The following is a 23,176-nucleotide window of genomic DNA, read 5'->3' as shown; positions in this document are numbered from 1 at the left end:
TAATGATGGTCAATGCCCAAAACTCTACAGGTGATCTACGGTGTAGCTTGATGATTTTCTTTGACTGAAAAATAAGAAGCTAATAAGAAGCTCTAAATAAAATGTAATACATACAATATATTATTAATAAATTCCTGTGACAGGAGTGGTCCTGCATAAAAAAGAAAAACATTTTAATGATAATACTCTGATACACATTTTGATTTTCACAGTCATGTTTATCTTATGATATATTTTTTGTTCAGTTCACATGTCAGAATGAAAGATTTTGAACAACAAATTACCCTGATGCATCATCAGCGTTACACACAATAGTCAGAGAGCACGAAAGAGGCAAACTGTAAAACTGCTGTATGAAAGTGTGTGAACTGGTAAATATGCCTTGGAATAAAATTAAATTGGGCCTTTATTAGAGTACAAAATCGCAATAAATGTACCTGTTGTTTTACCATTTAACATGTCTTACCAACAGGCACTAAAGACATAATAATAAATATTACTAATATCAGCAAACGATTTTTAAGATGTACTGAGTAATCCTTTAAATATGATAATATATATGAAATCATGACATTAAAAATTTCTGAAATTGTTCAAACTAATTTTTGATCTGCAGTGAGGGACGGCACCAACAGTTTCCCAGCTTACGCTGTGCATCTGCAAACCTGTGTGCAGCTGCTTCAAGCCTGGGTTCTCTACCTTTCATGCAGATGGCTGGTACCATAACAAGTGGACCAAACTGTACTTCACGCACACCACTGCTGCACCAACCACAACAACAAAAGCTGCTTCAACCACAACTACAGCTGCACCAACAACAACTACTGCTGCACCAACAACAACTACTCCAACTACGACCACTGTTGCCCCAACCACTACAACAACTGCACCAACCACAACAACTGCTGCACCAACCACAACAATAGTCGTAGATACCAGAACAACTTCTGCACCAACATGACAACAGCTGGAGCACTTCAGTGCCAAACCTGCACAAATCAGACGTTCAAGCACAGTAACAGTGAACTGTTCTTCAGAACCATGTGTGTTACAGCTACTATTTTAGGTAATCTTTCTTCATATTATCTGATACATTTCAGTAAATTTCAATGACTATGAAGTTATGTGTGCTTTCCATCAACATTAATAAAATTCATTATTAAAGTATTTAAATTACTTTGAATTTCCAGCTACCTCATCTGGAACTACAGCAACACAATTCTACAAGGCGTGTGCATCTTCCTCTCTGTGTCCAGCTACGGGCAATCAGACATTTCAGTTAACCTGGGTGTTCAAAGTGTTCTTGCATCTGCCACGTGCTGCAACACGGATAACTGCAACTCACAAAATCTGCCTGGTAACTACAAATCTATAATGTTTTATTAAAGAAACAGTAACAGAAAGAGATAAGAAACAATCATTTTGATATATGCTGAAATGTTCTCTGTAATAAATTAAATGATGTTCTTTTCTGTTTCAGCTCCTACTCCTCAGTCAAGTAACGGCCTACTATGTAACACTTGTGTCGCCTCTCAGTGCAACACTACATTACAGTGTCAGGGAGTGGAGGACCAATGCTTTCAATCAATGAGTAAGTCTTCTTGAGTGTACTTTAACAAAGATTGTCTTTAAATTAGTTTTCTGCCTGGAATAAATTCAACCAACATTGTTTTTTTAATCAGTCAGTGGAACATAAAGCATTTTATCATTATTTAAGTATATTTTGTACTTTAACTCTTAAACGTTAAGATTCGATAATCAGTTATAACATGTAACAGATTTTAAAAATATATATCAATATTTGTAGTATGGAGGTATTCATTAACCTCTCAGTTATTGTTGTGAGTAATCATTTGTTTACAACAACAGCTGAAACAAAGAGATAATTGTCCACCAAAAAGGACAAAGTAAAAAAAAAATACGATAAAATCAAGAGTAGCACTTTGATTTCTTGTTGATGGAGAAATCATTTATCTGTTTTAAATGAAAACAATGTGTGATAATAGAACACCCAGTGTCGGAACACTGTTCATTAAAAGGAAATCACTTTGACTTATGACATTGTGACTACATGTTTCAATAACATAAATGTGAAAGTCACTAAACAACTGACTGAAAATCAGGCTTATGAAAGAAAGATTTTAATGATAGATGTTCTCAGAAAATGCTACATGTTGGAAGACCACCTATGGTGTACGAGAGGTACAATGCACTTCCCTGATCATTTGCAAACCAATAATGATGGTCAATGCCCAAAACTCTACAGGTGATCTACAGTGTAGCTTGATGATTTTCTTTGACTGAAAAATAAAAGCTAATAAGAAGCTCTAAATAAAATGTAATACAATACAATATATTTATTAATAAATTCCTGTGACAGGAGTGGTCCTGCATAAAAAAGAAAACATTTTTAATGATAATACTCTGAGTACACATTTTGATTTTCACAGTCATGTTTATCTTATGATATATTTTTGGTTTCAGTTCACATGTCAGAATGAAAGATTTTGAACAACAAATTACCCTGATGCATCATCAGCGTTACACACAATAGTCAGAGAGCACGAAAGAGGCAAACTGTAAAACTGCTGTATGAAAGTGTGTGTGAACTGGTAAATATGCCTTGGAATAAAATTAAATTGGGCCTTTATTAGAGTACAAAATCGCAATAAATGTACCTGTTGTTTTACCATTTAACATGTCTTACCAACAGGCACTAAAACGACATAATAATAAATATTACTAGATATCAGCAAACAGATTTTAAGATGTACTGAGTAATCCTTTAATATGATAATATATTATGAAATCATGACATTAAAAATTTCTGAAATTGTTCAAACTAATTTTTGATCTGCAGTGAGGACGGCACCAACAGTTTCCCAGCTTACGGCTGTGCATCTGCAAACCTGTGTGCAGCTGCTTCAAGCCTGGGTTCTCTACCTTTCATGCAGATGGCTGGTACCATAACAAGTGGACCAAACTGTACTTCACGCACAACCACTGCTGCACCAACCACAACAACAAAAGCTGCTTCAACCACAACTACAGCTGCACCAACAACAACTACTGCTGCACCAACAACAACTACTCCAACTACGACCACTGTTGCCCCAAACACTACAACAACTGCACCAACCACAACAACTGCTGCACCAACCACAACAATAGTCGTAGATACCAGAACAACTTCTGCACCAACATCGACAACAGCTGGAGCACTTCAGTGCCAAACCTGCACAAATCAGACGTGTTCAAGCACAGTAACAGTGAACTGTTCTTCAGAGACCATGTGTGTTACAGCTACTATTTTAGGTAATCTTTTCTTCATATTATCTGATACATTTCAGTAAATTTCAATGACTATGAAGTTATGTGTGCTTTCCATCAACATTAATAAATTCATTATTAAAAGTATTTAAATTACTTTGAATTTCCAGCTACCTCATCTGGAACTACAGCAACACAAATCTACAAGGCGTGTGCATCTTCCTCTCTGTGTCCAGCTACGGGCAATCAGACATTTTCAGTTAACCTGGGTGTTCAAAGTGTTCTTGCATCTGCCACGTGCTGCAACACGGATAACTGCAACTCACAAATCTGCCTGGTAACTACAAATCTATAAGTGTTTTATTAAAGAAACAGTAACAGAAAGAGATAAGAAACAATCATTTTGATATATGCTGAAATGTTCTCTGTAATAAAATTAAATGATGTTCTTTTCTGTTTCAGCTCCTACTCCTCAGTCAAGTAACGGCCTACTATGTAACACTTGTGTCGCCTCTCAGTGCAACACTACATTACAGTGTCAGGGAGTGGAGGACCAATGCTTTCAATCAATGAGTAAGTCTTCTTGATGTGTACTTTAACAAAGATTGTCTTTAAATTAGTTTTTCTGCCTGGAATAAATTCAACCAACATTCTTTTTTTTAATCAGTCAGTGGAAACATAAAGCATTTTATCATTATTTAAGTAATATTTTGTACTTTAACTCTTTAAACGTTAAGCTTCGATAATCAGTTTATAACATGTAACAGATTTTAAAATATATATCAATATTTGTAGTATGGAGGTATTCATTAACCTCTCAGTTATTGTTGTGAGTAATCATTTGTTTACACCAACAGCTGAAAACAAAGAGATAATTGTCCACCAAAAAGGACAAAGTAAAAAAAAAAAACGATAAATCAAGAATAGCACTTTGATTTCTTGTTGATGGAGAAATCATTTATCTGTTTTAAATGAAAAACAATGTGTGATAATAGAACACCCAGTGTCGGAACACTGTTCATTAAAAGGAAATCACTTTGACTTATGACATTGTGACTACATGTTTTCAATAACATAAATGTGAAAGTCACTAAACAACTGACTGAAAATCAGGCTTATGAAAGAAAGATTTTAATGATAGATGTTCTCAGAAAATGCTACATGTTGGAAGACCACCTATGGTGTACGAGAGGTACAATGCACTTCCCTGATCATTTGCAAACCAATAATGATGGTCAATGCCCAAAACTCTACAGGTGATCTACAGTGTAGCTTGATGATTTTCTTTTGACTGAAAAATAAGAAGCTAATAAGAAGCTCTAAATAAATGTAATACATACAATATATTTATTAATAAATTCCTGTGACAGGAGTGGTCCTGCATAAAAAGAAAAACATTTTTAATGATAATACTCTGAGTACACATTTTGATTTTCACAGTCATGTTTATCTTATGATATATTTTTTGGTTACAGTTCACATGTCAGAATGAAAGATTTTGAACAACAAATTACCCTGATGCATCATCAGCGTTACACACAATAGTCAGAGAGCACGAAAGAGGCAAACTGTAAAACTGCTGTATGAAAGTGTGTGTGAACTGGTAAATATGCCTTGGAATAAAATTAAATTGGGGCCTTTATTAGAGTACAAAATCGCAATAAATGTACCTGTTGTTTTACCATTTAACATGTCTTACCAACAGGCACTAAAATGACATAATAATAAATATTACTAGATATCAGCAAACAGATTTTTAAGATGTACTGAGTAATCCTTTAAATATGATAATATATTATGAAATCATGACATTAAAAATTTCTGAAATTGTTCAAACTAATTTTTGATCTGCAGTGAGGGACGGCACCAACAGTTTCCCAGCTTACGGCTGTGCATCTGCAAACCTGTGTGCAGCTGCTTCAAGCCTGGGTTCTCTACCTTTCATGCAGATGGCTGGTACCATAACAAGTGGACCAAACTGTACTTCACGCACAACCACTGCTGCACCAACCACAACAACAAAAGCTGCTTCAACCACAACTACAGCTGCACCAACAACAACTACTGCTGCACCAACAACAACTACTCCAACTACGACCACTGTTGCCCCAACCACTACAACAACTGCACCAACCACAACAACTGCTGCACCAACCACAACAATAGTCGTAGATACCAGAACAACTTCTGCACCAACATTGACAACAGCTGGAGCACTTCAGTGCCAAACCTGCACAAATCAGACGTGTTCAAGCACAGTAACAGTGAACTGTTCTTCAGAGACCATGTGTGTTACAGCTACTATTTTAGGTAATCTTTTCTTCATATTATCTGATACATTTCAGTAAATTTCAATGACTATGAAGTTATGTGTGCTTTCCATCACATTAATAAATTCATTATTAAAAGTATTTAAATTACTTTGAATTTCCAGCTACCTCATCTGGAACTACAGCAACACAATTCTACAAGGCGTGTGCATCTTCCTCTCTGTGTCCAGCTACGGGCAATCAGACATTTTCAGTTAACCTGGGTGTTCAAAGTGTTCTTGCATCTGCCACGTGCTGCAACACGGATAACTGCAACTCACAAAATCTGCCTGGTAACTACAAATCTATAAGTGTTTTATTAAAGAAACAGTAACAGAAAGAGATAAGAAACAATCATTTTGATATATGCTGAAATGTTCTCTGTAATAAAATTAAATGATGTTCTTTTCTGTTTCAGCTCCTACTCCTCAGTCAAGTAACGGCCTACTATGTAACACTTGTGTCGCCTCTCAGTGCAACACTACATTACAGTGTCAGGGAGTGGAGGACCAATGCTTTCAATCAACGAGTAAGTCTTCTTGATGTGTACTTTAACAAAGATTGTCTTTAAATTAGTTTTTCTGCCTGGAATAAATTCAACCAAATCTGCATTGTTTTTTTAATCAGTCAGTGGAAACATAAAGCATTTTATCATTATTTAAGTAATATTTTGTACTTTAACTCTTTAAACGTTAAGATTCGATAATCAGTTTATAACATGTAACAGATTTAAAAATATATATCAATATTTGTAGTATGGAGGTATTCATTAACCTCTCAGTTATTGTTGTGAGTAATCATTTGTTTACAACAACAGCTGAAAACAAAGAGATAATTGTCCACCAAAAAAGGACAAAGTAAAAAAAAAAATACGATAAAATCAAGAGTAGCACTTTGATTTCTTGTTGATGGAGAAATCATTTATCTGTTTTAAATGAAAAACAATGTGTGATAATAGAACACCCAGTGTCGGAACACTGTTCATTAAAAGGAAATCACTTTGACTTATGACATTGTGACTACATGTTTTCAATAACATAAATGTGAAAGTCACTAAACAACTGACTGAAAATCAGGCTTATGAAAGAAAGATTTTAATGATAGATGTTCTCAGAAAATGCTACATGTTGGAAGACCACCTATGGTGTACGAGAGGTACAATGCACTTCCCTGATCATTTGCAAACCAATAATGATGGTCAATGCCCAAAACTCTACAGGTGATCTACAGTGTAGCTTGATGATTTTCTTTTGACTGAAAAATAAGAAGCTAATAAGAAGCTCGAAATAAAATGTAATACAATACAATATATTTATTAATAAATTCCTGTGACAGGAGTGGTCCTGCATAAAAAAGAAAAACATTTTTAATGATAATACTCTGAGTACACATTTTGATTTTCACAGTCATGTTTATCTTATGATATATTTTTTGGTTTCAGTTCACATGTCAGAATGAAAGATTTTGAACAACAAATTACCCTGATGCATCATCAGCGTTACACACAATAGTCAGAGAGCACGAAAGAGGCAAACTGTAAAACTGCTGTATGAAAGTGTGTGTGAACTGGTAAATATGCCTTGGAATAAAATTAAATTGGGGCCTTTATTAGAGTACAAAATCGCAATAAATGTACCTGTTGTTTTACCATTTAACATGTCTTACCAACAGGCACTAAAATGACATAATAATAAATATTACTAGATATCAGCAAACAGATTTTTAAGATGTACTGAGTAATCCTTTAAATATGATAATATATTATGAAATCATGACATTAAAAATTTCTGAAATTGTTCAAACTAATTTTTGATCGGCAGTGAGGGACGGCACCAACAGTTTCCCAGCTTACGGCTGTGCATCTGCAAACCTGTGTGCAGCTGCTTCAAGCCTGGGTTCTCTACCTTTCATGCAGATGGCTGGTACCATAACAAGTGGACCAAACTGTACTTCACGCACAACCACTGCTGCACCAACCACAACAACAAAAGCTGCTTCAACCACAACTACAGCTGCACCAACAACAACTACTGCTGCACCAACAACAACTACTCCAACTACGACCACTGTTGCCCCAACCACTACAACAACTGCACCAACCACAACAACTGCTGCACCAACCACAACAATAGTCGTAGATACCAGAACAACTTCTGCACCAACATTGACAACAGCTGGAGCACTTCAGTGCCAAACCTGCACAAATCAGACGTGTTCAAGCACAGTAACAGTGAACTGTTCTTCAGAGACCATGTGTGTTACAGCTACTATTTTAGGTAATCTTTTCTTCATATTATCTGATACATTTCAGTAAATTTCAATGACTATGAAGTTATGTGTGCTTTCCATCAACATTAATAAAATTCATTATTAAAAGTATTTAAATTACTTTGAATTTCCAGCTACCTCATCTGGAACTACAGCAACACAATTCTACAAGGCGTGTGCATCTTCCTCTCTGTGTCCAGCTACGGGCAATCAGACATTTTCAGTTAACCTGGGTGTTCAAAGTGTTCTTGCATCTGCCACGTGCTGCAACACGGATAACTGCAACTCACAAAATCTGCCTGGTAACTACAAATCTATAAGTGTTTTATTAAAGAAACAGTAACAGAAAGAGATAAGAAACAATCATTTTGATATATGCTGAAATGTTCTCTGTAATCAAATTAAATGATGTTCTTTTCTGTTTCAGCTCCTACTCCTCAGTCAAGTAACGGCCTACTATGTAACACTTGTGTCGCCTCTCAGTGCAACACTACATTACAGTGTCAGGGAGTGGAGGACCAATGCTTTCAATCAATGAGTAAGTCTTCTTGAAGTGTACTTTAACAAAGATTGTCTTTAAATTAGTTTTTCTGCCTGGAATAAATTCAACCAACATTGTTTTTTTTAATCAGTCAGTGGAAACATAAAGCATTTTATCATTATTTAAGTAATATTTTGTACTTTAACTCTTTAAACGTTAAGATTCGATAATCAGTTTATAACATGTAACAGATTTTAAAAATATATATCAATATTTGTAGTATGGAGGTATTCATTAACCTCTCAGTTATTGTTGTGAGTAATCATTTGTTTACAACAACAGCTGAAAACAAAGAGATAATTGTCCACCAAAAAAGGACAAAGTAAAAAAAAAATACGATAAAATCAAGAGTAGCACTTTGATTTCTTGTTGATGGAGAAATCATTTATCTGTTTTAAATGAAAAACAATGTGTGATAATAGAACACCCAGTGTCGGAACACTGTTCATTAAAAGGAAATCACTTTGACTTATGACATTGTGACTACATGTTTTCAATAACATAAATGTGAAAGTCACTAAACAACTGACTGAAAATCAGGCTTATGAAAGAAAGATTTTAATGATAGATGTTCTCAGAAAATGCTACATGTTGGAAGACCACCTATGGTGTACGAGAGGTACAATGCACTTCCCTGATCATTTGCAAACCAATAATGATGGTCAATGCCCAAAACTCTACAGGTGATCTACAGTGTAGCTTGATGATTTTCTTTTGACTGAAAAATAAGAAGCTAATAAGAAGCTCTAAATAAAATGTAATACAATACAATATATTTATTAATAAATTCCTGTGACAGGAGTGGTCCTGCATAAAAAAGAAAAACATTTTTAATGATAATACTCTGAGTACACATTTTGATTTTCACAGTCATGTTTATCTTATGATATATTTTTTGGTTTCAGTTCACATGTCAGAATGAAAGATTTTGAACAACAAATTACCCTGATGCATCATCAGCGTTACACACAATAGTCAGAGAGCACGAAAGAGGCAAACTGTAAAACTGCTGTATGAAAGTGTGTGTGAACTGGTAAATATGCCTTGGAATAAAATTAAATTGGGGCCTTTATTAGAGTACAAAATCGCAATAAATGTACCTGTTGTTTTACCATTTAACATGTCTTACCAACAGGCACTAAAACGACATAATAATAAATATTACTAGATATCAGCAAACAGATTTTTAAGATGTACTGAGTAATCCTTTAAATATGATAATATATTATGAAATCATGACATTAAAAATTTCTGAAATTGTTCAAACTAATTTTTGATCTGCAGTGAGGGACGGCACCAACAGTTTCCCAGCTTACGGCTGTGCATCTGCAAACCTGTGTGCAGCTGCTTCAAGCCTGGGTTCTCTACCTTTCATGCAGATGGCTGGTACCATAACAAGTGGACCAAACTGTACTTCACGCACAACCACTGCTGCACCAACCACAACAACAAAAGCTGCTTCAACCACAACTACAGCTGCACCAACAACAACTACTGCTGCACCAACAACAACTACTCCAACTACGACCACTGTTGCCCCAAACACTACAACAACTGCACCAACCACAACAACTGCTGCACCAACCACAACAATAGTCGTAGATACCAGAACAACTTCTGCACCAACATCGACAACAGCTGGAGCACTTCAGTGCCAAACCTGCACAAATCAGACGTGTTCAAGCACAGTAACAGTGAACTGTTCTTCAGAGACCATGTGTGTTACAGCTACTATTTTAGGTAATCTTTTCTTCATATTATCTGATACATTTCAGTAAATTTCAATGACTATGAAGTTATGTGTGCTTTCCATCAACATTAATAAAATTCATTATTAAAAGTATTTAAATTACTTTGAATTTCCAGCTACCTCATCTGGAACTACAGCAACACAATTCTACAAGGCGTGTGCATCTTCCTCTCTGTGTCCAGCTACGGGCAATCAGACATTTTCAGTTAACCTGGGTGTTCAAAGTGTTCTTGCATCTGCCACGTGCTGCAACACGGATAACTGCAACTCACAAAATCTGCCTGGTAACTACAAATCTATAAGTGTTTTATTAAAGAAACAGTAACAGAAAGAGATAAGAAACAATCATTTTGATATATGCTGAAATGTTCTCTGTAATAAAATTAAATGATGTTCTTTTCTGTTTCAGCTCCTACTCCTCAGTCAAGTAACGGCCTACTATGTAACACTTGTGTCGCCTCTCAGTGCAACACTACATTACAGTGTCAGGGAGTGGAGGACCAATGCTTTCAATCAATGAGTAAGTCTTCTTGATGTGTACTTTAACAAAGATTGTCTTTAAATTAGTTTTTCTGCCTGGAATAAATTCAACCAACATTGTTTTTTTTAATCAGTCAGTGGAAACATAAAGCATTTTATCATTATTTAAGTAATATTTTGTACTTTAACTCTTTAAACGTTAAGCTTCGATAATCAGTTTATAACATGTAACAGATTTTAAAAATATATATCAATATTTGTAGTATGGAGGTATTCATTAACCTCTCAGTTATTGTTGTGAGTAATCATTTGTTTACACCAACAGCTGAAAACAAAGAGATAATTGTCCACCAAAAAAGGACAAAGTAAAAAAAAAAAAACGATAAAATCAAGAATAGCACTTTGATTTCTTGTTGATGGAGAAATCATTTATCTGTTTTAAATGAAAAACAATGTGTGATAATAGAACACCCAGTGTCGGAACACTGTTCATTAAAAGGAAATCACTTTGACTTATGACATTGTGACTACATGTTTTCAATAACATAAATGTGAAAGTCACTAAACAACTGACTGAAAATCAGGCTTATGAAAGAAAGATTTTAATGATAGATGTTCTCAGAAAATGCTACATGTTGGAAGACCACCTATGGTGTACGAGAGGTACAATGCACTTCCCTGATCATTTGCAAACCAATAATGATGGTCAATGCCCAAAACTCTACAGGTGATCTACAGTGTAGCTTGATGATTTTCTTTTGACTGAAAAATAAGAAGCTAATAAGAAGCTCTAAATAAATGTAATACAATACAATATATTTATTAATAAATTCCTGTGACAGGAGTGGTCCTGCATAAAAAAGAAAAACATTTTTAATGATAATACTCTGAGTACACATTTTGATTTTCACAGTCATGTTTATCTTATGATATATTTTTTGGTTACAGTTCACATGTCAGAATGAAAGATTTTGAACAACAAATTACCCTGATGCATCATCAGCGTTACACACAATAGTCAGAGAGCACGAAAGAGGCAAACTGTAAAACTGCTGTATGAAAGTGTGTGTGAACTGGTAAATATGCCTTGGAATAAAATTAAATTGGGGCCTTTATTAGAGTACAAAATCGCAATAAATGTACCTGTTGTTTTACCATTTAACATGTCTTACCAACAGGCACTAAAACGACATAATAATAAATATTACTAGATATCAGCAAACAGATTTTTAAGATGTACTGAGTAATCCTTTAAATATGATAATATATTATGAAATCATGACATTAAAAATTTCTGAAATTGTTCAAACTAATTTTTGATCTGCAGTGAGGGACGGCACCAACAGTTTCCCAGCTTACGGCTGTGCATCTGCAAACCTGTGTGCAGCTGCTTCAAGCCTGGGTTCTCTACCTTTCATGCAGATGGCTGGTACCATAACAAGTGGACCAAACTGTACTTCACGCACAACCACTGCTGCACCAACCACAACAACAAAAGCTGCTTCAACCACAACTACAGCTGCACCAACAACAACTACTGCTGCACCAACAACAACTACTCCAACTACAACCACTGTTGCCCCAAACACTACAACAACTGCACCAACCACAACAACTGCTGCACCTACCACAACAATAGTCGTAGATACCAGAACAACTTCTGCACCAACATCGACAACAGCTGGAGCACTTCAGTGCCAAACCTGCACAAATCAGACGTGTTCAAGCACAGTAACAGTGAACTGTTCTTCAGAGACCATGTGTGTTACAGCTACTATTTTAGGTAATCTTTTCTTCATATTATCTGATACATTTCAGTAAATTTCAATGACTATGAAGTTATGTGTGCTTTCCATCAACATTAATAAAATTCATTATTAAAAGTATTTAAATTACTTTGAATTTCCAGCTACCTCATCTGGAACTACAGCAACACAATTCTACAAGGCGTGTGCATCTTCCTCTCTGTGTCCAGCTACGGGCAATCAGACATTTTCAGTTAACCTGGGTGTTCAAAGTGTTCTTGCATCTGCCACGTGCTGCAACACGGATAACTGCAACTCACAAAATCTGCCTGGTAACTACAAATCTATAAGTGTTTTATTAAAGAAACAGTAACAGAAAGAGATAAGAAACAATCATTTTGATATATGCTGAAATGTTCTCTGTAATCAAATTAAATGATGTTCTTTTCTGTTTCAGCTCCTACTCCTCAGTCAAGTAACGGCCTACTATGTAACACTTGTGTCGCCTCTCAGTGCAACACTACATTACAGTGTCAGGGAGTGGAGGACCAATGCTTTCAATCAATGAGTAAGTCTTCTTGAAGTGTACTTTAACAAAGATTGTCTTTAAATTAGTTTTTCTGCCTGGAATAAATTCAACCAACATTGTTTTTTTTAATCAGTCAGTGGAAACATAAAGCATTTTATCATTATTTACTTTAACTCTTTAAACGTTAAGATTCGATAATCAGTTTATAACATGTAACAGATTTTAAAAATATATATCAATATTTGTAGTATGGAGGTATTCATTAACCTCTCAGTTATTGTTGTGAGTAATCATTTGTTTACAACAACAGCTGAAAACAAAGAGATAATTGTCCACCAAAAAAGGACAAAGTAAAAAAAAAATACGATAAAATCAAGAGTAGCACTTTGATTTCTTGTTGATGGAGAAATCATTTATCTGTTTTAAATGAAAAACAATGTGTGATAATAGAACACCCAGTGTCGGAACACTGTTCATTAAAAGGAAATCACTTTGACTTATGACATTGTGACTACATGTTTTCAATAACATAAATGTGAAAGTCACTAAACAACTGACTGAAAATCAGGCTTATGAAAGAAAGATTTTAATGATAGATGTTCTCAGAAACTGCTACATGTTGGAAGACCACCTATGGTGTACGATAGGTACAATGCACTTCCCTGATCATTTGCAAACCAATAATGATGGTCAATGCCCAAAACTCTACAGGTGATCTACGGTGTAGCTTGATGATTTTCTTTTGACTGAAAAATAAGAAGCTAATAAGAAGCTCTAAATAAAATGTAATACAGTACAATATATTTATTAATAAATTCCTGTGACAGGAGTGGTCCTGCATAAAAAAGAAAAACATTTTTAATGATAATACTCTGAGTACACATTTTGATTTTCACAGTCATGTTTATCTTATGATATATTTTTTGGTTTCAGTTCACATGTCAGAATGAAAGATTTTGAACAACAAATTACCCTGATGCATCATCAGCGTTACACACAATAGTCAGAGAGCACGAAAGAGGCAAACTGTAAAACTGCTGTATGAAAGTGTGTGTGAACTGGTAAATATGCCTTGGAATAAAATTAAATTGGGGCCTTTATTAGAGTACAAAATCGCAATAAATGTACCTGTTGTTTTACCATTTAACATGTCTTACCAACAGGCACTAAAACGACATAATAATAAACATTACTAGATATCAGCAAACGGATTTTTAAGATGTACTGAGTAATCCTTTAAATATGATAATATATTATGAAATCATGACATTAAAAATTTCTGAAATTGTTCAAACTAATTTTTGATCTGCAGTGAGGGACGGCACCAACAGTTTCCCAGCTTACGGCTGTGCATCTGCAAACCTGTGTGCAGCTGCTTCAAGCCTGGGTTCTCTACCTTTCATGCAGATGGCTGGTACCATAACAAGTGGACCAAACTGTACTTCACGCACAACCACTGCTGCACCAACCACAACAACAAAAGCTGCTTCAACCACAACTACAGCTGCACCAACAACAACTACTGCTGCACCAACAACAACTACTCCAACTACGACCACTGTTGCCCCAACCACTACAACAACTGCACCAACCACAACAACTGCTGCACCAACCACAACAATAGTCGTAGATACCAGAACAACTTCTGCACCAACATCGACATCAGCTGGAGCACTTCAGTGCCAAACCTGCACAAATCAGACGTGTTCAAGCACAGTAACAGTGAACTGTTCTTCAGAGACCATGTGTGTTACAGCTACTATTTTAGGTAATCTTTTCTTCATATTATCTGATACATTTCAGTAAATTTCAATGACTATGAAGTTATGTGTGCTTTCCATCAACATTAATAAAATTCATTATTAAAAGTATTTAAATTACTTTGAATTTCCAGCTACCTCATCTGGAACTACAGCAACACAATTCTACAAGGCGTGTGCATCTTCCTCTCTGTGTCCAGCTACGGGCAATCAGACATTTTCAGTTAACCTGGGTGTTCAAAGTGTTCTTGCATCTGCCACGTGCTGCAACACGGATAACTGCAACTCACAAAATCTGCCTGGTAACTACAAATCTATAAGTGTTTTATTAAAGAAACAGTAACAGAAAGAGATAAGAAACAATCATTTTGATATATGCTGAAATGTTCTCTGTAATAAAATTAAATGATGTTCTTTTCTGTTTCAGCTCCTACTCCTCAGTCAAGTAACGGCCTACTATGTAACACTTGTGTCGCCTCTCAGTGCAACACTACATTACAGTGTCAGGGAGTGGAGGACCAATGCTTTCAATCAATGAGTAAGTCTTCTTGATGTGTACTTTAACAAAGATTGTCTTTAAATTAGTTTTTCTGCCTGGAATAAATTCAACCAACATTGTTTTTTTAATCAGTCAGTGGAAACATAAAGCATTTTATCATTATTTAAGTAATATTTTGTACTTTAACTCTTTAAACGTTAAGCTTCGATAATCAGTTTATAACATGTAACAGATTTTAAAATATATATCAATATTTGTAGTATGGAGGTATTCATTAACCTCTCAGTTATTGTTGTGAGTAATCATTTGTTTACACCAACAGCTGAAAACAAAGAGATAATTGTCCACCAAAAAAGGACAAAGTAAAAAAAAAAAACGATAAAATCAAGAATAGCACTTTGATTTCTTGTTGATGGAGAAATCATTTATCTGTTTTAAATGAAAAACAATGTGTGATAATAGAACACCCAGTGTCGGAACACTGTTCATTAAAAGGAAATCACTTTGACTTATGACATTGTGACTACATGTTTTCAATAACATAAATGTGAAAGTCACTAAACAACTGACTGAAAATCAGGCTTATGAAAGAAAGATTTTAATGATAGATGTTCTCAGAAAATGCTACATGTTGGAAGACCACCTATGGTGTACGAGAGGTACAATGCACTTCCCTGATCATTTGCAAACCAATAATGATGGTCAATGCCCAAAACTCTACAGGTGATCTACAGTGTAGCTTGATGATTTTCTTTTGACTGAAAAATAAGAAGCTAATAAGAAGCTCTAAATAAAATGTAATACAATACAATATATTTATTAATAAATTCCTGTGACAGGAGTGGTCCTGCATAAAAAAGAAAAACATTTTTAATGATAATACTCTGAGTACACATTTTGATTTTCACAGTCATGTTTATCTTATGATATATTTTTTGGTTACAGTTCACATGTCAGAATGAAAGATTTTGAACAACAAATTACCCTGATGCATCATCAGCGTTACACACAATAGTCAGAGAGCACGAAAGAGGCAAACTGTAAAACTGCTGTATGAAAGTGTGTGTGAACTGGTAAATATGCCTTGGAATAAAATTAAATTGGGGCCTTTATTAGAGTACAAAATCGCAATAAATGTACCTGTTGTTTTACCATTTAACATGTCTTACCAACAGGCACTAAAACGACATAATAATAAATATTACTAGATATCAGCAAACAGATTTTTAAGATGTACTGAGTAATCCTTTAAATATGATAATATATTATGAAATCATGACATTAAAATTTCTGAAATTGTTCAAACTAATTTTTGATCTGCAGTGAGGGACGGCACCAACAGTTTCCCAGCTTACGGCTGTGCATCTGCAAACCTGTGTGCAGCTGCTTCAAGCCTGGGTTCTCTACCTTTCATGCAGATGGCTGGTACCATAACAAGTGGACCAAACTGTACTTCACGCACAACCACTGCTGCACCAACCACAACAACAAAAGCTGCTTCAACCACAACTACAGCTGCACCAACAACAACTACTGCTGCACCAACAACAACTACTCCAACTACAACCACTGTTGCCCCAAACACTACAACAACTGCACCAACCACAACAACTGCTGCACCTACCACAACAATAGTCGTAGATACCAGAACAACTTCTGCACCAACATCGACAACAGCTGGAGCACTTCAGTGCCAAACCTGCACAAATCAGACGTGTTCAAGCACAGTAACAGTGAACTGTTCTTCAGAGACCATGTGTGTTACAGCTACTATTTTAGGTAATCTTTTCTTCATATTATCTGATACATTTCAGTAAATTTCAATGACTATGAAGTTATGTGTGCTTTCCATCAACATTAATAAAATTCATTATTAAAAGTATTTAAATTACTTTGAATTTCCAGCTACCTCATCTGGAACTACAGCAACACAATTCTACAAGGCGTGTGCATCTTCCTCTCTGTGTCCAGCTACGGGCAATCAGACATTTTCAGTTAACCTGGGTGTTCAAAGTGTTCTTGCATCTGCCACGTGCTGCAACACGGATAACTGCAACTCACAAAATCTGCCTGGTAACTACAAATCTATAAGTGTTTTATTAAAGAAACAGTAACAGAAAGAGATAAGAAACAATCATTTTGATATATGCTGAAATGTTCTCTGTAATCAAATTAAATGATGTTCTTTTCTGTTTCAGCTCCTACTCCTCAGTCAAGTAACGGCCTACTATGTAACACTTGTGTCGCCTCTCAGTGCAACACTACATTACAGTGTCAGGGAGTGGAGGACCAATGCTTTCAATCAATGAGTAAGTCTTCTTGAAGTGTACTTTAACAAAGATTGTCTTTAAATTAGTTTTTCTGCCTGGAATAAATTCAACCAACATTGTTTTTTTTAATCAGTCAGTGGAAACATAAAGCATTTTATCATTATTTAAGTAATATTTTGTACTTTAACTCTTTAAACGTTAAGATTCGATAATCAGTTTATAACATGTAACAGATTTTAAAAATATATATCAATATTTGTAGTATGGAGGTATTCATTAACCTCTCAGTTATTGTTGTGAGTAATCATTTGTTTACAACAACAGCTGAAAACAAAGAGATAATTGTCCACCAAAAAAGGACAAAGTAAAAAAAAAAATACGATAAAATCAAGAGTAGCACTTTGATTTCTTGTTGATGGAGAAATCATTTATCTGTTTTAAATGAAAAACAATGTGTGATAATAGAACACCCAGTGTCGGAACACTGTTCATTAAAAGGAAATCACTTTGACTTATGACATTGTGACTACATGTTTTCAATAACATAAATGTGAAAGTCACTAAACAACTGACTGAAAATCAGGCTTATGAAAGAAAGATTTTAATGATAGATGTTCTCAGAAACTGCTACATGTTGGAAGACCACCTATGGTGTACGATAGGTACAATGCACTTCCCTGATCATTTGCAAACCAATAATGATGGTCAATGCCCAAAACTCTACAGGTGATCTACGGTGTAGCTTGATGATTTTCTTTTGACTGAAAAATAAGAAGCTAATAAGAAGCTCTAAATAAAATGTAATACAGTACAATATATTTATTAATAAATTCCTGTGACAGGAGTGGTCCTGCATAAAAAAGAAAAACATTTTTAATGATAATACTCTGAGTACACATTTTGATTTTCACAGTCATGTTTATCTTATGATATATTTTTTGGTTTCAGTTCACATGTCAGAATGAAAGATTTTGAACAACAAATTACCCTGATGCATCATCAGCGTTACACACAATAGTCAGAGAGCACGAAAGAGGCAAACTGTAAAACTGCTGTATGAAAGTGTGTGTGAACTGGTAAATATGCCTTGGAATAAAATTAAATTGGGGCCTTTATTAGAGTACAAAATCGCAATAAATGTACCTGTTGTTTTACCATTTAACATGTCTTACCAACAGGCACTAAAACGACATAATAATAAACATTACTAGATATCAGCAAACGGATTTTTAAGATGTACTGAGTAATCCTTTAAATATGATAATATATTATGAAATCATGACATTAAAAATTTCTGAAATTGTTCAAACTAATTTTTGATCTGCAGTGAGGGACGGCACCAACAGTTTCCCAGCTTACGGCTGTGCATCTGCAAACCTGTGTGCAGCTGCTTCAAGCCTGGGTTCTCTACCTTTCATGCAGATGGCTGGTACCATAACAAGTGGACCAAACTGTACTTCACGCACAACCACTGCTGCACCAACCACAACAACAAAAGCTGCTTCAACCACAACTACAGCTGCACCAACAACAACTACTGCTGCACCAACAACAACTACTCCAACTACGACCACTGTTGCCCCAACCACTACAACAACTGCACCAACCACAACAATAGTCGTAGATACCAGAACAACTTCTGCACCAACATCGACATCAGCTGGAGCACTTCAGTGCCAAACCTGCACAAATCAGACGTGTTCAAGCACAGTAACAGTGAACTGTTCTTCAGAGACCATGTGTGTTACAGCTACTATTTTAGGTAATCTTTTCTTCATATTATCTGATACATTTCAGTAAATTTCAATGACTATGAAGTTATGTGTGCTTTCCATCAACATTAATAAAATTCATTATTAAAAGTATTTAAATTACTTTGAATTTCCAGCTACCTCATCTGGAACTACAGCAACACAATTCTACAAGGCGTGTGCATCTTCCTCTCTGTGTCCAGCTACGGGCAATCAGACATTTTCAGTTAACCTGGGTGTTCAAAGTGTTCTTGCATCTGCCACGTGCTGCAACACGGATAACTGCAACTCACAAAATCTGCCTGGTAACTACAAATCTATAAGTGTTTTATTAAAGAAACAGTAACAGAAAGAGATAAGAAACAATCATTTTGATATATGCTGAAATGTTCTCTGTAATAAAATTAAATGATGTTCTTTTCTGTTTCAGCTCCTACTCCTCAGTCAAGTAACGGCCTACTATGTAACACTTGTGTCGCCTCTCAGTGCAACACTACATTACAGTGTCAGGGAGTGGAGGACCAATGCTTTCAATCAATGAGTAAGTCTTCTTGATGTGTACTTTAACAAAGATTGTCTTTAAATTAGTTTTTCTGCCTGGAATAAATTCAACCAACATTGTTTTTTTTAATCAGTCAGTGGAACATAAAGCATTTTATCATTATTTAAGTAATATTTTGTACTTTAACTCTTTAAACGTTAAGATTCGATAATCAGTTTATAACATGTAACAGATTTTAAAAATATATATCAATATTTGTAGTATGGAGGTATTCATTAACCTCTCAGTTATTGTTGTGAGTAATCATTTGTTTACAACAACAGCTGAAAACAAAGAGATAATTGTCCACCAAAAAAGGACAAAGTAAAAAAAAAATACGATAAAATCAAGAGTAGCACTTTGATTTCTTGTTGATGGAGAAATCATTTATCTGTTTTAAATGAAAAACAATGTGTGATAATAGAACACCCAGTGTCGGAACACTGTTCATTAAAAGGAAATCACTTTGACTTATGACATTGTGACTACATGTTTTCAATAACATAAATGTGAAAGTCACTAAACAACTGACTGAAAATCAGGCTTATGAAAGAAAGATTTTAATGATAGATGTTCTCAGAAAATGCTACATGTTGGAAGACCACCTATGGTGTACGATAGGTACAATGCACTTCCCTGATCATTTGCAAACCAATAATGATGGTCAATGCCCAAAACTCTACAGGTGATCTACGGTGTAGCTTGATGATTTTCTTTTGACTGAAAAATAAGAAGCTAATAAGAAGCTCTAAATAAAATGTAATACAGTACAATATATTTATTAATAAATTCCTGTGACAGGAGTGGTCCTGCATAAAAAAGAAAAACATTTTTAATGATAATACTCTGAGTACACATTTTGATTTTCACAGTCATGTTTATCTTATGATATATTTTTTGGTTTCAGTTCACATGTCAGAATGAAAGATTTTGAACAACAAATTACCCTGATGCATCATCAGCGTTACACACAATAGTCAGAGAGCACGAAAGAGGCAAACTGTAAAACTGCTGTATGAAAGTGTGTGTGAACTGGTAAATATGCCTTGGAATAAAATTAAATTGGGGCCTTTATTAGAGTACAAAATCGCAATAAATGTACCTGTTGTTTTACCATTTAACATGTCTTACCAACAGGCACTAAAACGACATAATAATAAAATTACTAGATATCAGCAAACGATTTTTAAGATGTACTGAGTAATCCTTTAAATATGATAATATATTATGAAATCATGACATTAAAAATTTCTGAAATTGTTCAAACTAATTTTGATCTGCAGTGAGGGACGGCACCAACAGTTTCCCAGCTTACGGCTGTGCATCTGCAAACCTGTGTGCAGCTGCTTCAAGCCTGGGTTCTCTACCTTTCATGCAGATGGCTGGTACCATAAAAGTGGACCAAACTGTACTTCACGCACAACCACTGCTGCACCAACCACAACAACAAAAGCTGCTTCAACCACAACTACAGCTGCACCAACAACAACTACTGCTGCACCAACAACAACTACTCCAACTACGACCACTGTTGCCCCAACCACTACAACAACTGCACCAACCACAACAACTGCTGCACCAACCACAACAATAGTCGTAGATACCAGAACAACTTCTGCACCAACATCGACACAGCTGGAGCACTTCAGTGCCAAACCTGCACAAATCAGACGTGTTCAAGCACAGTAACAGTGAACTGTTCTTCAGAGACCATGTGTGTTACAGCTACTATTTTAGGTAATCTTTTCTTCATATTATCTGATACATTTCAGTAAATTTCAATGACTATGAAGTTATGTGTGCTTTCCATCAACATTAATAAAATTCATTATTAAAAGTATTTAAATTACTTTGAATTTCCAGCTACCTCATCTGGAACTACAGCAACACAATTCTACAAGGCGTGTGCATCTTCCTCTCTGTGTCCAGCTACGGGCAATCAGACATTTTCAGTTAACCTGGGTGTTCAAAGTGTTCTTGCATCTGCCACGTGCTGCAACACGGATAACTGCAACTCACAAAATCTGCTGGTAACTACAATCTATAAGTGTTTTATTAAAGAAACAGTAACAGAAAGAGATAAGAAACAATCATTTTGATATATGCTGAAATGTTCTCTGTAATAAAATTAAATGATGTTCTTTTCTGTTTCAGCTCCTACTCCTCAGTCAAGTAACGGCCTACTATGTAACACTTGTGTCGCCTCTCAGTGCAACACTACATTACAGTGTCAGGGAGTGGAGGACCAATGCTTTCAATCAATGAGTAAGTCTTCTTGATGTGTACTTTAACAAAGATTGTCTTTAAATTAGTTTTTCTGCCTGGAATAAATTCAACCAACATTGTTTTTTTTAATCAGTCAGTGGAAACATAAAGCATTTTATCATTATTTAAGTAATATTTTGTACTTTAACTCTTTAAACGTTAAGATTCGATAATCAGTTTATAACATGTAACAGATTTTAAAATATATATCAATATTTGTAGTATGGAGGTATTCATTAACCTCTCAGTTATTGTTGTGAGTAATCATTTGTTTACAACAACAGCTGAAAACAAAGAGATAATTGTCCACCAAAAAGGACAAAGTAAAAAAAAAATACGATAAAATCAAGAGTAGCACTTTGATTTCTTGTTGATGGAGAAATCATTTATCTGTTTTAAATGAAAAACAATGTGTGATAATAGAACACCCAGTGTCGGAACACTGTTCATTAAAAGGAAATCACTTTGACTTATGACATTGTGACTACATGTTTTCAATAACATAAATGTGAAAGTCACTAAACAACTGACTGAAATCAGGCTTATGAAAGAAAGATTTTAATGATAGATGTTCTCAGAAAATGCTACATGTTGGAAGACCACCTATGGTGTACGATAGGTACAATGCACTTCCCTGATCATTTGCAAACCAATAATGATGGTCAATGCCCAAAACTCTACAGGTGATCTACGGTGTAGCTTGATGATTTCTTTTGACTGAAAAATAAGAAGCTAATAAGAAGCTCTAAATAAATGTAATACAGTACAATATATTTATTAATAAATTCCTGTGACAGGAGTGGTCCTGCATAAAAAAGAAAAACATTTTTAATGATAATACTCTGAGTACACATTTTGATTTTCACAGTCATGTTTATCTTATGATATATTTTTTGGTTTCAGTTCACATGTCAGAATGAAAGATTTTGAACAACAAATTACCCTGATGCATCATCAGCGTTACACACAATAGTCAGAGAGCACGAAAGAGGCAAACTGTAAAACTGCTGTATGAAAGTGTGTGTGAACTGGTAAATATGCCTTGGAATAAAATTAAATTGGGGCCTTTATTAGAGTACAAAATCGCAATAAATGTACCTGTTGTTTTACCATTTAACATGTCTTACCAACAGGCACTAAAACGACATAATAATAAATATTACTAGATATCAGCAAACAGATTTTTAAGATGTACTGA

General features: G+C 35.0%; 1 protein-coding gene across 1 annotated transcript; it reads left to right on the top strand.

The window, feature by feature from the left end:
- The first annotated feature begins 3,737 nt into the window (after window positions 1–3,737).
- Window positions 3,738–21,313, top strand: LOC109195023 (mucin-5AC-like). Its single transcript, XM_019346424.2, has 24 exons — window positions 3,738–3,843; window positions 5,125–5,580; window positions 5,705–5,872; window positions 5,998–6,108; window positions 7,400–7,855; window positions 7,982–8,149; window positions 8,275–8,385; window positions 9,673–10,128; window positions 10,255–10,422; window positions 10,548–10,658; window positions 11,946–12,401; window positions 12,528–12,695; window positions 12,821–12,931; window positions 14,205–14,660; window positions 14,787–14,954; window positions 15,080–15,190; window positions 16,475–16,930; window positions 17,057–17,224; window positions 17,350–17,460; window positions 18,749–19,183; window positions 19,310–19,477; window positions 19,603–19,713; window positions 20,997–21,121; window positions 21,308–21,313. Exons 1-24 carry the CDS (start codon window positions 3,840–3,842, stop codon window positions 21,311–21,313), a joined length of 5,259 nt encoding a protein of 1,752 aa, XP_019201969.2. The 5' UTR covers window positions 3,738–3,839.
- Window positions 21,314–23,176: the final 1,863 nt, after the last annotated feature.

The sequence above is a fragment of the Oreochromis niloticus genome, linkage group LG17 (assembly GCF_001858045.2).
Source record: "Oreochromis niloticus isolate F11D_XX linkage group LG17, O_niloticus_UMD_NMBU, whole genome shotgun sequence".
NCBI classification, from domain to species: Eukaryota; Metazoa; Chordata; class Actinopteri; order Cichliformes; family Cichlidae; genus Oreochromis; species Oreochromis niloticus.
The sequence above is the reverse complement of the archived record's forward strand: the minus strand, read 5'-3'. Positions and strand labels throughout refer to the sequence as shown.